The 17,217-nt window shown below is 47.1% G+C and overlaps 1 protein-coding gene across 1 annotated transcript; it reads right to left on the bottom strand.

Moving 5' to 3' along the window:
- Window positions 1-299: 299 nt before the first annotated feature.
- On the bottom strand, window positions 300-16,092 carry LOC310711106 (cytochrome P450 2F3-like; the record flags this gene model as incomplete). Its single annotated transcript, XM_083512578.1, has 8 exons — window positions 300-1,082; window positions 3,713-3,854; window positions 7,838-8,025; window positions 10,587-10,728; window positions 10,888-11,064; window positions 12,890-13,050; window positions 13,197-13,346; window positions 15,735-16,092. 8 exons carry the CDS (start codon window positions 16,090-16,092, stop codon window positions 895-897), a joined length of 1,506 nt encoding a protein of 501 aa, XP_083368704.1. The 3' UTR covers window positions 300-894.
- Window positions 16,093-17,217: the final 1,125 nt, after the last annotated feature.

Below are 17,217 nucleotides of genomic sequence, written 5' to 3'. Positions count from 1 at the left end.
AAGGGGAAAGTCTGGCCTATTTCTCCATCCTTGAGCAATGGTCAACCTATCCACAGCCAACAAATCTAGAAAAAGAGTTTTACAAACTAGTTCTACATTGTAAGCTTTGAATATTTATGATAAACAGAACCAGACATCAAGATTCACTGGTGTGCAACCTGTCTCCAAAACATGAATATTTTTGATGATACCAATGTAGATACATTGCCAAGGGAATTGGTCTAATATATGATCTTGGCAACTTGAATAGTCATTACAAAATCTTACACTGGGTGCTTGGCAACGCTCAGTGTGGAATATAGCGATAATGAAGAAAGCTGTGAATCATTTGAGAGTTTGACAAGGCTCTTCATATGACTTGGCATTTCTTTATTACATATACAAAGGATGCCTCTTTCTCAAGATAACCCTTCTCCCCAGCCCGGCAGATCTGGAACTAGCCTTGGAAGTCAGTCTTTTTTGCTTGGACTTTGTTATGGTGACCCATGTGCCTCTCTTAAAATTTTGTTTTTCATCTTTTCATTCCCATCTCTTGTTATAACTGTTCTCTGTGTTTTATGTACATTATAAAATGAATTTTTTAATAAGGAAATCAAATCCCTAATCCAGTCTTCCACAACCTGGTGCCCTCCATATCAGTTTCCTGAAAATTCATCAACCATTTATTGCAAATTTCTCCTAACATTGCCTTTTTCGTATGCACAATTGCCTAAGAAGCACATTTTTGCAAAACAGTTCAAGTCCACCAGGTGAGTTGGGGTCTTCCTTCTCCTCCTTGAACGGACAGGCCTTCAAAGAGAGGGCTTTCCTACTTTACGGCCAATCTCTCAGGAGTGCAGAGGTACTGGGAGAGAATCCGAGATCTCCTTGTGCCGCAACACAGGAAGGGAGAGATCAGTGTTGGCGCCAGGACGCTGACAGCTGGTATTTTGGGGGCACCTTCCCAAGGCCCACGGCCGCCGGTGCGAGGCTGATCTGGCTGGGGGGCACAGGGGACTGGAGGGTGAAGGCCTGCAGGATGGTGGTGAAGAAGAGGAACAGCTCCATGCGGGCCAAGCCTTCGCCCATGCAGATACGCTTCCCTGCCAAGAGAAAAACGCAAAATCTGTCAGGCAGGTGGAAGGAGCCCTCTGACAAAACCCACCCTCGAATTTATTCCCCCGTGGAAGACGTTTCCGTTCTTCTGCCGCTTTCTTGGGGTGCTTTAGGAATTTCCTTTAGAAACAAGTATTAATTAAGGAATGAAGGATTTATATCGAGATATTAGGATAGAGATGATAAAGAAAACAGGAAAACAGGAAGACACGATGAGAGATAAAGGAGGTGCTGTGGGATTGGTGGAAGTCAATTTCTTGTCGTTGTTGTTTTAGTGTTTATAATATTAACTTGTAAGATATGGATTTGTTGTTGTTGTTGCTGCTTTCTTTAGTTTTCAAATGCTGGTTTTTGTGTGTTGTGCATTGTTATTTTTTGATATCTTTCATGGTGGTGTTGTTTGGAAAATACTAATAAAATTTATTTTTAAAAAATCAATAAAAAGAAGAAGAAGAAGAAAGGAATGAACCATGGTATGTTTTCATTTCGTCTTTAACATCTATGGATTATTTCTGTTGTACGGTTTTAAAACCAATAAAGCATTTTTTAAAAACACTCTGTGAGGTGAGTGAGGCTGAGAGACTTCAGAGAAGTGTGACTGGCCCAAGGTCACCCAGCAGCTGCATGTGGAGGAGCGGAGACGCAAACCCAGTTCACCAGATTACGAGTCTACCACTCTTAACCACTACACCACACTGGCTTTCAAACAGATTTAGTAGGAACAATTACTCATAGGTACGTTGATCAATAGCTAATAATAATAATAATAATAATAATAATAATAATAATAATAATAATTTATTATTTATACCCCGCCCATCTGGCTGGGCTTCCCCAGCCACTCTGGGCGGCTTCCCAAAAAATATTAAAATACTGTAATACATCAATACTGTAATATGATGCATAGGCATTAAAAGAAAGTGTTAAATGGCTGATAGGTGCAGTGGCGTAGCGTGGGTTGTCAGCACCCAGGGCAAGGCAAGTAATTTGCGCTCCCTAACCCGGGGCAAGGCAAGTAATTTGCGCCCCCTAACCTGGGGCAAGGCAAGTAATTTGCGCCCCCTAACCCCTAACCTGCCGCCGCTGCCAGCTTCTTCTTGCTGCTGCCTGGTCTGGTCTGGTGTGGTTCTCTCCCACGCTCAGCGCTGCGCTGGGCGGCCGCTGCACTGTCCCTCCCCCAGATAGTCCCTCGCTCTCTCTCCGCACCGCACGCCTGGCACCCACCCCCTCCACAGTGGGCAGCGACCCAGCGGCTCAGATCGGATTTGCACAGCCAGCACTGCAGTGAGAGAGAGTGAGTGAGCCAGGTAGGGGCAGAGAGCTGCGAGTGCGAGTGCGCCCCCTCAGATGTTGTGCCCGGTGCGGTCGGCCCCCCCTACACTCCCCACGCTACGCCACTGGATAGGTGAAAAGATGCGCTGGAAGAGTCACGGTTGAAACAGGGCCCCTTCCATGAGAGGTCCAGAGGGTGGCAACATGGGAACGGGGCCTTTTCTGCAGTGGCTCCCCGTTTCTGGGATGCGCTATACAGGGAGTCTCACTTGGTGCCTTCATTATAAATCTTTAGGTGCCAGGCAAAAATGTTCCTCTTTGGCCTCTATCTGTGGCCCCTTGCATTGGGTGGGGTGTTTCATAGAATCATAGAATCCTAGAGTTGGAAGAGACCACAAGGGCCATCGAGTCCAACCCCCTGCCAAGCAGGAAACACCATCAGAGCACTCCTGACATATGGTTGTCAAGCCTCTGCTTAAAGACCTCCAAAGTAGGAGACTCCACCACACTCCTTGGCAGCAAATTCCACTGTCAAACAGCTCTTACTGTCAGGAAGTTCTTCCTAATGTTTAGGTGGAATCTTCTTTCTTGTCGTTTGGATCCATTGCTCCGTGTCCACTTCTCTGGAGCAGCAGAAAACAACCTTTCTCCCTCCTCTATGTGACATCCTTTTATATATTTGAACATGGCTATCATATCACCCCTTAACCTCCTCTTCTCCAGGCTAAACATGCCCAGCTCCCTTAGCCGTTCCTCATAAGGCATCGTTTCCAGGCCTTTGACCATTTTGGTTGCCCTCCTCTGGACACGTTCCAGTTTGTCAGTGTCCTTCTTGAACTGTGGTGCCCAGAACTGGACACAGTACTCCAGGTGAGGTCTGACCAGAGCAGAATACAGTGGCACTATGACTTCCCTTGATCTAGATGCTATACTCCTATTGATGCAGCCCAGAATTGCATTGGCTTTTTTAACTGCCACGTCACACTGTTGGCTCATGTCAAGTTTGTGGTCAACCAAGACTCCTGTTTGTAATGTAGTCTTTCAATGGGGTGTACAGCAACAGGTTGATAAGTGGTCAACCCAGCCCCTCTCCCACGCTGTCCTTGGCAGGTACAACGCAGGAGAGCCCTGCAGGATCAGGCCCCCCAGCCCTGCATCCTGTTCTCCCAGTGGCCCCCAGATGCTTGTGAGAAGCCAAGTCAAGTAGGACCAGAACAGAGGTTCCTTTCTCTGACCCTCCTGGGAAGGACCGGCTGGAAATGAATCTCATAGGAGACCACCCACCAACGCCGCTCCCCACTCCCCTCCCATTGGAATGGAAGGAGACCCCTCCCTCCCCACGTACCTGCTGAGAAAGGCATGAACGCCTCCACCTTCTTGAAGCAGCCTTGGCTATCCAAGAATCTCCCTGGGTCAAACTCTTGAGGGTTGGAGTGCTGCTCTGAGTCATAGTGAACGCTGCTCAGCAAAGGATAGATGTAGGTCCCCTAGGAGAATCATATACAGTGGTACCTCGGGTTACAGACGCTTCAGCTTACAGACGCTTCAGGTTACAGACTCCACTAAGCCAGAAATAGTACCTCGGGTTAAGAACTTTGCTTCAGGATGAGAACAGAAATTGTGCTCCGGTGGTGCGGCGGCAGCGGGAGGCCCCGTTAGCTAAAGTGGTACCTCAGGTTAAGAACAGTTTCAGGTCAATCAATGAAATTTTATTAATATTTTCATATTGAGATATTTGTAGAATATCTTCTTTTCTCTCTCTATTTTTTCTTCTTTTTTCTCTTTTTTATAAATGTGTCCTTATTTAAAATATGTAAGTATTTGCAATATTTTGCTTACATTTTGTAATAATTATGTTAAATAAATAAATTATATGTATATATATATATATATATATATATATGCAGGTTTTGGTGTCTTCGGGTGTCTTCCCGTGTAAGAGTTGGGGTGTCTAGGCGACGTTTCGACGAGGTCTCACTCGTCATCTTCAGGCTGGTGCTTACGGCTTCTTGTTACTGGAACAGAGCAGGATCTCAGTGTTTGAGTTCCTATAAATACTGTTGAGGGGGTGTGGTGTATTCTGGGCAGAGAGGAAGTTCCCAGGATAGTGTGACTTTTCTTCTTTTGTTCCTTAATTACTTGAGGGATATCTTGAGTGATTTCTTGAGTGATATTCTGAGTACCACTTAGGAGGGTCATTAAGAGTGGATTAGTTGCTAAAGCTTTCGTGTCTTGACCTCTTGAACTTGTGAAGAGTTTTTCTGAGAAGATGGCTGTACTGCACTTAATTGTGCTCTGGCTTGGCTTCGTGTATAGGGGCGAGCTGTGGTTTTGTGCCCTGTGCCAGTCAGATCTGTGTAGGGATTGCAGGGGGGTGTAGCATCCGGAGGTGCCACTATGGTTTGGCTACTGGATGGTGTCTGTAATTTATCTGTGGAGAGGGTCTGGGTTTGGGTCTGGTGTGGTTGATTGGTGATGGTGTTCTGTGTGCCTCTGGTTCTGGTGTCGGTTTTTGTGGGGAGGGCTAATTTCCAGATGTCTGGCAGGCGGGACGTGTCGTCACGCTTGTTCATGTTGTGAGGGTGTTTCTCTATCTCGATGGCTTCCATGATTATTCTCTTGTGGTGATGTTCCATAGGCTCACCTCTACAAAATCTCGCTAAATTTCTCGCTAAGCAACTTCAGCCCTATGCAGAATCCATCGCTTCACACGTTACTAACTCCTTCCAGTTCATAGAAACAATAAAGAAGCAAAACCTACATCCCGATGACCTACTTGTGAGCTTCGATGTTGTATCTCTCTTCACACAAGTGCCCATTAATGAAGCCTTGACAGCCATCCAAAACAAATACAATCCCCCCGAATACATCCTGGACCTGACCAACCACTGCCTAACCAACACGTACTTCATCCACAATGGACAAAGATACAAACAGATAGAAGGAGCACCTATGGGATCACCCCTCTCACCGGTCATCGCAAATCTGTACATGGAACACTTTGAAACCAATGCTTTAGACAAGTCAGAACACAAACCCAAACTCTGGCTCAGATATGTTGACGACACCTTTGTAATTTGGCCACACGGGAAAGAAAAACTAGATAGCTTCCTCACACATCTCAACAGCCTACACCCCAAAATACAATTCACTATGGAAATAGAAGCCAACAACCAACTTCCCTTCCTTGACGTCCTAATCTACAAAAAACCTGATGGCTCCCTAGGACACACCATCTACCGGAAAAAAACACACACCAACCGCTACTTACATGCACAATCACACCACCACCCTGCACAAATAAACTCCGTAGCCAAGACTCTCATCTCCAGAACCAAACGCCTGGCTGACAAAGACCACTTGACAACTGAGTTACAGAATCTCTCAAATGTGTTAATCGCCAATGGATACCAGCAAAACAGGGTTACGAAGCTAATCCAAAAAGAAACACCCCCCAAAAACCAAGACACAGAAGAAAACAATGGCATGGCCCTCCTTCCTTATATCAAGGGCACTACAGATAAAATTAGCAAAATCCTCCATAAACACAATATCAAAACAGCCTTTTGCACCAACCAAAAAATAGCCAATATCCTCAGAAACCCCAAAGATAAAATCCAGTTGGAAAACCAAGGGGTCTATGAAATACCCTGCAAAGTCTGCCCAGCCACGTACATTGGACAAACAAACAGACGAATAAATGCACGTATCGCAGAACACAAGAATGCCGTCAAAAAAGAAGAAAGAACTTCCTCTCTTTTCCAACACATGAAAGAAACAGGACACGAAATTAATTTTGCAGATTCCAAATTGCTCTTTAACATGGAACATCACCACAAGAGAATAATCATGGAAGCCATCGAGATAGAGAAACACCCTCACAACATGAACAAGCGTGACGACACGTCCCGCCTGCCAGACATCTGGAAATTAGCCCTCCCCACAAAAACCGACACCAGAACCAGAGGCACACAGAACACCATCACCAATCAACCACACCAGACCCAAACCCAGACCCTCTCCACAGATAAATTACAGACACCATCCAGTAGCCAAACCATAGTGGCACCTCCGGATGCTACACCCCCCTGCAATCCCTACACAGATCTGACTGGCACAGGGCACAAAACCACAGCTCGCCCCTATACACGAAGCCAAGCCAGAGCACAATTAAGTGCAGTACAGCCATCTTCTCAGAAAAACTCTTCACAAGTTCAAGAGGTCAAGACACGAAAGCTTTAGCAACTAATCCACTCTTAATGACCCTCCTAAGTGGTACTCAGAATATCACTCAAGAAATCACTCAAGATATCCCTCAAGTAATTAAGGAACAAAAGAAGAAAAGTCACACTATCCTGGGAACTTCCTCTCTGCCCAGAATACACCACACCCCCTCAACAGTATTTATAGGAACTCAAACACTGAGATCCTGCTCTGTTCCAGTAACAAGAAGCCGTAAGCACCAGCCTGAAGATGACGAGTGAGACCTCGTCGAAACGTCGCCTAGACACCCCAACTCTTACACGGGAAGACACCCGAAGACACCAAAACCTGCATTCCTGTACCCGTGAAAATCTACGAAAGCATATATATATATATATATATATACACACACACACACACACACACACACACACAGTTTCAGGTTAATGATGTACCTCCAGAACGAATTAAGTTCTTAACCCGAGGTACCACTGTAGTTATTTATTTCCTTCACATCTGATGGGAGGGTGTTCCACAGGGTGGGTGCCACCACCGAGAAGGCCCTCTGCCTGGTTCCCTGTAACCTCACTTCTTTCAGTGAGGGAACCACCAGAAGGCCCTCAGAGCTGGACCTCAGTGTCCGGGCAGAACGATGGTATACTGGACCGAAGCCATTTAGGGCTTTAAAGGTAAGCACCAACACTTTGAATTGTGCTCGGAAACGTACTGGGAGCCAGCGAAGATCCTTTAGGCCTGGTGTTATATGTTCCCGGCAGCCTTTCTCAGTCACCAGTCTAGCTGCCGCATTCTGGATTAGTCACCTTTAAAGTTAGCGCCCCACAGACCTCATTCCACTAATTCATTGCAGGTGGTTGAAGACAGTGACCCTTTGGGTCCCTTCGGACTCTTTAATTCTATGATTATTGGCTTGTCAGCAGCAGCATTCCAACTCTAGAGAAACCCAGTGTTTATTTTGTTTCAAAATCTTCCCTGCACTTTACATCATTTAGTAGTATTAAAAAGATCCAGATGGACAAGCATCCTGGCAGACAGATAAGGCAGCTTCCTGGGAGCTTTGAAATATACCCATTTCACAGGTGGAGAACTGACTCCTGTGGATAAATACCTTTCCAAGGCAAGTCCAGGTGTGACATGGGAGGCACTGAGCTCAAATCCTGTCCCCGCCCTGACCCAGGAGTTTCAGACCAGTTGCATGGAGGGCCCGAAGGCTGGATCCTGATCCCTCCACCCCTGCTGGGAATCTTACCTTGGGGATGACATAACCCCTGAAGTGGATGTCTTTCCTGGCCATGCGGGGAAGATTCATGGGTAGGATATCGCTGAATCGCTGGATCTCGTGCAAGACAGCCTCCATATAGGGCATTTTGTTCCTGTCCTCACTGGCTGGGGTCCGGTCCCTCCCAATCACTCGATCGATTTCCTCGTGGAGTTTTTCTTGGGGAAAAGAGAACAATTCCTGTGTCACAGGGAGCTGAGCAAGATAACCTTTTGGGTCCCTTACAACTGTACAATACCATCATTCTATGACTGAGCACCTGTTCACAATCAGGATAGCACTGTGCCTTTCTCTCTTGACACCCTTTCACTGGGACATTTTTGGGGATGGAGGGAGGACAAGATGGAGGGGCCATGGGCACAAATCCCTCTCCTCTGGGAACTGTGTGTATACGGTATTTTTTGCTCTATGTTGTTGTTTAGTCGTTTAGTCGTGTCCGACTCTTCGTGACCCCGTGGACCAGAGCATGCTCTATAAGACTCACTTTTTCCCTCCTAAAAAGTAAGGGGAAATGTGTGTGCGTCTTATGGAGCGAATGCAGGCTGCGCAGCTATCCCAGAAGCCAGAACATCAAGAGGGATTGCTGCTTTCACTGCACAGCGATCCCTCTTGCTGTTCTGGCTTCTGGGATTCAGAATATTTTTTTTCTTGTTTTCCTCCTCCAAAAACTAGGTGCGTCTTGTGGTCTGTTGCATCTTATAGAGCGAAAAATACGGTAACCTTTTTCTAGATGATGTTAATCTCGCCAGGACGGAACTACATGTCCCGTTAATCTCACATCTTGACTACTACAGTCACGTCTATTTGGGGCTTCCCTTGAGGGTGGAAATTGCCTGTTTCTTTATCTTACTGCATTCATAGATCACCTTTTCCTCCATGGAAATCAAGGTGGTGTACATGGTCCACACAGCCCTCCATGGAGAAGAGTGCACTTAAGTTTGGGCTGTTGCCTTCCACCATCAGCTTGATCTGTTCTTGGCATCTGACCATCTTGAGAGACAATGGAGTGTGCCACCAGGGGTGAAGTCAAACGGCTGTGTTAGGAGCACCAAAGTGACCTCCCCAGGGCGCAAGCCTGGGCAGCGTGTCTGGAGGTCCTGGGCTGCTCAGATGACAAGACCCCCCTTTCGGCCTTCCTGATGTGGTCCAAAGGAAAGCAGAGCACGACGTTTGGTACCAGCTGGGCTGCGGGAGTTGCAGGAAGGTGGCGTACAAGGTGTCACCCAACCATCTTAGGGACCTCAGTCCTGATTTGTGTAGGGCAGGAATGTCCAACTTCAAGTAGGCTGTGAGCTACTATCCAGTATCAAAAGCTGGCAGTGATCTAACACACTCTCCCCTTGTCATTCTTTAGCAAGCATTCCCTTCTCCCACCCATCAGAAGTCATTTCAATGCCCCTTAAAGGTAAAGGGACCCCTGACCATTAGGTCCAGTCATGGCCGACTCTGGGGTTGCGGCACTCATCTTGCTTTATTGGCTGAGGGAGCCGGCGTACAGCTTCCGGGTCATGTGGCCAGCATGACTAAGCTGCTTCTGGCAAACCAGAGCAGCGCACGGAAACGCCGTTTACCTTCTGTCAGGAAACTGACATCAGAGCGAAAGGAGGAGAGGCTCCCCGATTCTGCAGGAGAAGGTACCAGCACCAGGGGGAGACGCAGCTTGGTAGAGGGGGAAGGAAATCAGTGTAACACCAAAGATCCAGGAGGGCAAATGGGAGAAGAGGGGGAAGAGCTCCGGGATTCTTCCCTGGACATCAGTGAGGAGAGCCCAGGTCCTCCACTAGCCACGGCCTCCCTGCGCAGAAGACTCCTGTGCAGTGAGAGGCGGAGACGACTGGGGGTCAAACAGCTTTTATGCTGGAAAAGGTTTAAGAAACGCCCACAGACAGATTCTGCTAGCGACTGAGGCAGCCATGCTGAGATGGGCTGTGCAGTCAGGACGGTTTAACCCAGGCAATTAAGCTCCCTAACGGGGACAGTTTATGCACGAGTAACTCAAATCCACTACACCTTCCCACCGGAGCGGTACCTATTTATCTACCTGCACTTTGACGTGCTTTCGAACTGCTAGGTTGGCAGGAGCAGGGACCGAGCAACAGGAGCTCACTCTGTCACAGGGATACGAACCACCAAGCTTCTGATCGGCAAGTCCTATACTCTGTGGTTTAACCCACAGTGCCACCCGCGTCCCCTCAGTGCCCCTTGGTTCCCTCTAAAGCACATGCAGAAACTGCCTATTTGACCGTTGAACCCACTTTGGATCTCGTCCGCTCCAGCAGCCAGAGCCTGCCTTCGCTTGCAGAGGAAGCTGCTAACTCAACGAGGGTTTGAGACCCATAGGCTACCCTCACTTGGCTTAGCCAGCCAATCAAAGTCATACTACCCTGAACACACCCAACTGTGTCTGAGCTTGGAAGCTAAGCAGGGTCAGGCCTGGTTAGCATTTGGATGGGAGACCATTTGGAGATACCAGATGCCCTAGGCTTTTCCTCCTTTTGGGCGTATGGAGTGATAGGGGAGTGGTAGTACCTCTGGCTGGGGACACGTCCTACTCCTTCTGGGGTACTCTGTCCGCCTCTGGTCCCTACCCAACACTCTTCTCTCACCTGCGGCTCCCAGAAGCTGTCAGCATGCGACAGTGGACACACCCTGGGAACAGCCTGGTCTGTAGCTGTAGAAGTTCAGGTGATTCTCATAGGTTTCCTCCTTCTGCCCTCACCTTGAATCTGTGGGTACTTCAGCATGGTGAGGAATCCATATCTCAGGGTGGTGCCGATCGTCTCCGTCCCAGCGAAGAACAAGTTGAAGGTGGCCATGACCAAATTCTCCATGCAAAATTCAGAAGCCGGGTTATTCTTTTCCTGCCAAGAGATCGAGGTCAGCTATAATGCCTGCACTGAAAGGGGGGGTCAGACTAGATGCCACTTGGGGTCCCTTCCAATTCCACAATTCTCTGAAACCTGCAGACAGCACGTTTTGGGGGGGGGCAGATGATGGAGATGTGGAAGTTCATTCCTTACCTGATCCATCTTGACTAAGAAGCAGTCAATGTAGCTGTGGGGGTCAGAGGGATCCAGCGAGGCCTGCTGCATCTTGATCCTCTCCTCTATGAAGCGGATGATCCCCTGGGAACATTTGCTGCCTGCGTGGTGGGATCCGGGGATCTTCTCCATGATCTCTGGGAAAATATTGTACAGCTGCGGGGGAAGAAGATGGGGAGCAATGGAAGGGCGTTACCACATTTGGCTGACCTTAGTATGTGTCTCCTGCAAACTCAGATTCCCAAAAAAAGGCACATGCTGAGAAGAAGATGAAGAGTTTGGATTTGGTATCTCGTTTTATCACTACCCGAAGGAGTCTCAAAGCAGCTAACATTCTCCTTTCCTTTCCTGCCCCACAACAAACACTCTGTGAGGTGAGTGGGGCTGAGAGACTTCAGAGAAGTGTGACTAGCTCAAGGTCACCCAGCAGCTGCATGTGGAGGAGCGGAGACGCGAACCCGGTTCCCCAGATTAGGAGACTACCGCTCTTAACCACTACACCACACTGAGGCTTATGCCTGCCTGGAAAAGTGACCCTTGACTCTTTGCACATGCTCATGGGTCCTTGGGCTTTCCTTTCCAAAAGCCTCCCTTTGCTTCAGAAATTCCAGCGCTGCCTTCTGCCCTGCAAGGCCCACGAGTGAGAACACTCTACACAATGAACTGGAGAGACGGATTCAGCCCATTGCTGTGGTTGCTTAACATAAGGCGGTCAGGTGGGGGGGAAATTGAGCCCCCTAGGCAACAAATCGCTCCTTCCTGCCACAGATTTATGAACCCTGACCTAATAATCTGGATTTCTGGTATTCAGGGCTTTGGCAAATTGCTCTCCTGGAAGGGAGATTCCATAAGCGAAAATATCTAGGGCAGAGCTTGAAGGACTAGATAGGCAGACAGATAGATGGCATGATTTTAATTCTTATACAAGAATTGAGAGACGTGGTCACTCAGTGCAGCCTGCCTTTGCAAACGTCTGTCTCATTTAAGACTAGAGAGAACTCTTTAGAAATATAACATTTGAGAGGTATAAATTAAGAAATGAAACAAGGCAATAATTTGCTGGTACTTTTATTACAAAGGACGCAGGGTAGGGAGATGTGAGGAAGTCCAGTTAGTTATATAAAAAAAAGTGTTATGAACAGTTGTGTTTTTTTTCGTTTTTTCCTCTTTTTCTTTTTTCTCTTATATTGTTTGTTGGTGTAACTGTATGTTTTCTTGTTTGTTATTTCTTTGGTGAAGGGTTTTTATGCAATTGTTATGTGATTTTCTATTTTTTGTTTGAAAACTGAATAAAATCTTTATTAAAAAAAAAAAAGACTAGAGAGAACTTTGAGCATCCATAATGATGGATCTTGGCCTCTGTTTATTTCCTTGATACACCAGGAATATCGTGCTAGAAAACCACCTCAGAAACATTGGACTCTATAGAGGGATGCATTTGAATAAAATATGTTAATTGAATCAAACTTCCAAACTCTTATGGAAAGACGCTGAAATTCTTAAAGTGACCTTAACAGAAAAGCCAAACCATTGCTTTTGTTTTCTTTTGTTGTTTATGGCTTGTTTGTTGCCATATATGTGTTTTTTGACCAAACTGCGGGAGGCAGTGGAAGACAGGAGTGCCTGGCATGCTCTGGTCCAGGGGGTCACGAAGAGTTGGACACAACTAAACGACTAAACAACAACAACAATGTATTTTTCAGATTGCTATAATTCAAGATGATGGATTAAAAATTAATGATGGTGATGGTGATGGTGATGGTGATGATGTAATTCACAGGGGAATACTGTGTCTAATAAATAGTCTTTATTTGCAAATATAAGCTTTGTATGCATTAATGCTTTGGAACTGGGCTGTGTCTTTGCTCTTTTGCCCTTCCATGCTGTTTAACTTTTCAGTTCTTTGCTTTTAAAAAACCCCACGATAATAAGTAAAGGGTAGATATATTGGGGGGGGGGGTTGCAGTCCGTCCGCCCTCACCTGAGACGGGGGCAGGCTGGCCACGCGGAACCGTTCCGTGATCAGCTCACTCAAGGTGATGAATTTCTCATCGTCGTACTGGAACCTGTTCCCAAATACGATGGAACAGATGACGTTGGAGACGGCTCGGCTGATGACGACGGTGGGGTCAAAGGGCGTCCCTAGTGGGGAGAGACAGAAGGCAGGAGGAGGGAAGGAAAGGTCTGTCTTTGGCAAGAGCACACAATGGCTACGCTTGTGGACCAAGCACCACAGAGTCTTCTAGAGGCGACCAATCCTTTAATTATGAATTTCTCCAGAGGCCTACCTTGCAACTTGCGGAACTCCTCTGCCAGGCACCGGGCCTCCTCCTGGATCCGCTCCTCGGTGGACCGTTTCCCCATCCCGAAATTCCTCAAGGTGGTGAGGCTGAACCTGCGAAGCTGCCTCCACCGATCACCGTTGGCAAAGGTCAGCCCTGGCCAAGCAATATTATGATTATTGTAATATTTTTGTGTATATCCCCCCTTCTTCCTTGACAGGGACAGATTGTCTCTTCAATACTCATCCTTTTAAAACCTTGGCCGATTCATGTGTTATGTTTCCCAGGGACATCTCCCACAACCTCCCATTTCCTGACCTCCAGTTTGCTGCATAAATTTCTCCTAACCTTTCTACTGCTGAGATAAACAGTGGTTGTGAAGGGTATTGTTTATGTGACAGTCAAATGTTGCTAAGTACATTGCTTTCAAGAAAAAACCAGGCTGGGTAAAACCAGCCTTTGTCAACCTGGTGCCCTCCAGCTGTTTGGGGGATGAGAACTTGCATCTCTCCCAGTAACATCTGGCCCAGTTGGCTGGCAAGGGGGAGAAAAAGTCAATTCAGTTTGTATTTACGAGATGTGCCAAGAACGGGAACACAGCTGCGAATCCAATCGTCTCTGAATTTTGCAATGCAGTTCTTCAGCCAAGTCAAGAGCCTCAAAAATAAAGCATGCATAAGAATTGAGCGGATTGAGTAAACAGGACCAAGAGTGAGTCCAATGGTCAAGAAGGTGGTTTCTGCATGTGCTGTAGAGGGAAGTGATGGGCAGGTGGTGCTCGTCCACCTGGGAAGGGAGCCCATCAAGGAGAAGGAAAACTCTGGTCCTAAAACAGTGCTGCCTTGCGGAATATCTTCAGGAGAAGTCAAGGCAAAGGATTAAACCCCCCACAAATCCCTAAGGTGATTGGATGGTGCCTTGTACGCCTCCTTCTGGCAACTCCTGCAGCCAAGCTGGTGTCAAACGTCTTGCTCTGCTTTCCTTGGGACACATCAGTGGGACCAAGAGGGGTCTTGTCCTCTGTGGAGACCAGGACTCCCATGTACACTGCCCAGGCTTCTGCCCTGGAGAGGTCACTAACAGAATGGTTTGCTAACACAATGGTTTGCCTTCGCCCCAGAGGCACACTCCATTGTCTCTAGAGACAGACAGATGCCAATATCTAAACATTAATTACCCGCCCTTTACCCTAAGGTCCCAGCGTAACGCTGGGGGTTGCAACATTAAAGCACAAGGTTAAAAGCAGCTTATGGCAACTTACAGTCACAGAAATAAGGTGGGTGAAAGGCATTTTGGTTTGGGGGAATTGCTTTGCAATGTTGTACCTATTAAGAAAAATGTGCATGTTAAGAGAATCTTGCACTCAAATGTGGATGAATAATTTGCAAACCAATGTGGATACGAGGGGAACTGAAATCAAGAGTTGGGAAGATGAGAAACTGATAGAAACCAAAATTGACAGACCATAGAATTGTAGAGTTGGAAGGGAGCCCAAGACTCACCTGCTCCAACTCCCTATAATGTAAGAATCTCAAGTAAATCTTCCAGGACATCCAACCTCTGTTTGAAAGCCAGTGTGGTGTGGTGGTTAAGAGCAGTGGACTTGTGAATGGCAGATGAAGGTGATAGACTATATGGAATTGGCAGAAATGACTGGCAGAATCCAGGACCAGGAAGAAGAGTCGATGGAAGAAGATTGGAAGAAATTTAAAGATTACTTACAGAAATATTGTAAAATTAATGAATGTTAGAATGATGTTGGATAGAAATTAAGTGGTTTCTAGCTGTAATGCTTTAAGAGAATATGAAAAAAGGCTTATAAATGGGTAAAAGCTTAATGGTAAGGATATGCTGAACTAATAAATTTAAGTGGAATACAAAAAACGGAGGTATGAGGAGGTCCGGGGAAATAAGCTTAAGGAAAATAAGAATCGGAAAATTAATGTCTTTTTAACTGTTTTTATTTTGCATTTTTCTTTTTCCTTTTTTATTGTAATGTGTGAAAAAACCTTAATAAATATCTTATAAAAAAAGAGCAGTGGACTCGTAATCTGGAGAACCGGGTTCGCGTCTCCGCTCCTCCACATGCAGCTGCTGGGTGACCTTGGGCTAGTCACACTTCTTTGAAGTCTCTCAGCCCCACTCACCTCACAGAGTGTTTGTTGTGGGGGAGGAAGGGAAAGGAGAATGTTAGCCGCTTTGAGACTCCTGAAGGGGAGTGATAAAGCGGGATATCAAATCCAAACTCTTCTTCTTCAAGGAAGGTGAGTTCACAACCTCTGGGGGGAGACTGTTCCACTAACCGCTCTTCCCATCAGTTAGTTCTTCCTGATGATTAGTCAGAATCAACTTTCTTGTAACTTGAAGCCATGGGTTCGAGTCCTATCGGTCCATCCCTAGCTGGCACTGATTGGAATTGTAGTCCAAACCAGATGGAGGGCAGCAGGTTGGCACTCTACCATCAGACCCATGTCTGATGAGTGACAGAAAGATGGACTGAGCTGTGCCCCAAGCCCCCTTTCCCCACAGGGATGGACCTCTCACCGTACTCATGGAAATCCTTGGAGAAGGACGGCAGCTGCCCTCTCGCATTGAAGTCCTCTGCCTGGTCCATCAGGGCTTCCTTCACCACCTTGTAGCTGCTCAAGACCACGACTCGCCGCAGCCCCAGGTAGACGGTGAAGACCGAGCCGTAGGCCTCGCCCAGCTGCCGGGAGAAGAGTCTCAGGTTGGCCCAGGTGTGGACAGGTGAGGGGATAACTGGACAGGAAAGGAGCCCAGTGAGAAGCTTCCCCAGCCACTCTGGGCGGCTTCCAACAAAATATAATATTGGGCTAGTCAGTCTTGGGCAGGTCATGTGACTGGCTGGGAAGATGTGTGTCCAGGTTTCCAGAGTCAACATGTTGGAGGGGATGTGATTGAGACACTAGACTTCTGTTGACGCAGCCTGGAAATGCATCAACTACTTTTGCTATTGCATTGCACTGTTGACTCATGTTCAGACTGGGGTCTGCTAAGACCCCTAGATCTTTTTCGCCTGCACTGCTGGCAGATCAGGGGTCGCCCTTGCTATATCTGTGCATCTGGTGACTCCTGCCTGAATTCCAAAGTCCTTGATGACTAGGGAATCCCCCCCCCCCAGCTTCTCCCAGTCCTGCTTTATCTTGGTCTATTTGTGGCCAAGGAGCAAGGCTGCAATTTGGGGAGAGGCTGGGTCAGATTCCTCAAGGTGGGTTTGCTCTGGGGTCTCTCTCAGTCCTGCCTGGAAAGCATGGATAAAATTTCCTGACCTTCTAATGCTTAACATAACAATCAGGACACTAACCTTGTGTTTCTAGCAAACTGTAATTATAGCCTCTTCTACGAAGACTGTTTTGGACCTATAAAATAGACTATATTTGCCAAAGATAAACTCAGAATTAGGGAAACAAACAAGACACTCGGTTTCATCATTCTCACAAGGGTCCTGTCCTTTTGCTTAAAACACGGGCAAGGTATTTATTCCCTCTTTTCCTCCAAGGAGCTCTCTCTCTCTCTCTTTCTTATAAACACCTTTGCTCTTCCCCTCTCCCCCCCCCCTTTGTAACACTTTCCCCCACCCCTTATAATTGAAATTCTTTCAATAAAAATAGTAATTTTGAAAAAGGTAGCATACATAGTTGATCGCCGAAGAATGGATGCTTTTGAATTCTGGTGCTGGAGGAGACTCTTGAGAGTCCCATGGACTGCAAGAAGATCAAACCTCTCCATTCTGAAGGAAATCAGCCCTGAGTGCTCACTGGAAGGACAGATCCTGAAGCTGAGGCTCCAAGACTTTGGCCACCTCATGAGAAGAGAAGACTCCCTGGAAAAGACCCTGATGTTGGGAAAGATGGAGGGCACAAGGAGAAGGGGACGGCAGAGGACGAGATGGTGGGACAGTGTTCTCGAAGCTACCAGCATGAGTTTGAGGAGGCAGTGGAAGACAGGAGGGCCTGGCGTGCTCTGGTCCAGGGGGTCACGAAGAGTCGGACACGACTAAACGACT

This window comes from Podarcis liolepis (genome assembly GCF_965112155.1).
Source record: "Podarcis liolepis genome assembly, chromosome: 7".
NCBI classification, from domain to species: domain Eukaryota; kingdom Metazoa; phylum Chordata; class Lepidosauria; order Squamata; family Lacertidae; genus Podarcis; species Podarcis liolepis.
This window is presented reverse-complemented; position numbering and strand designations above follow the sequence as displayed.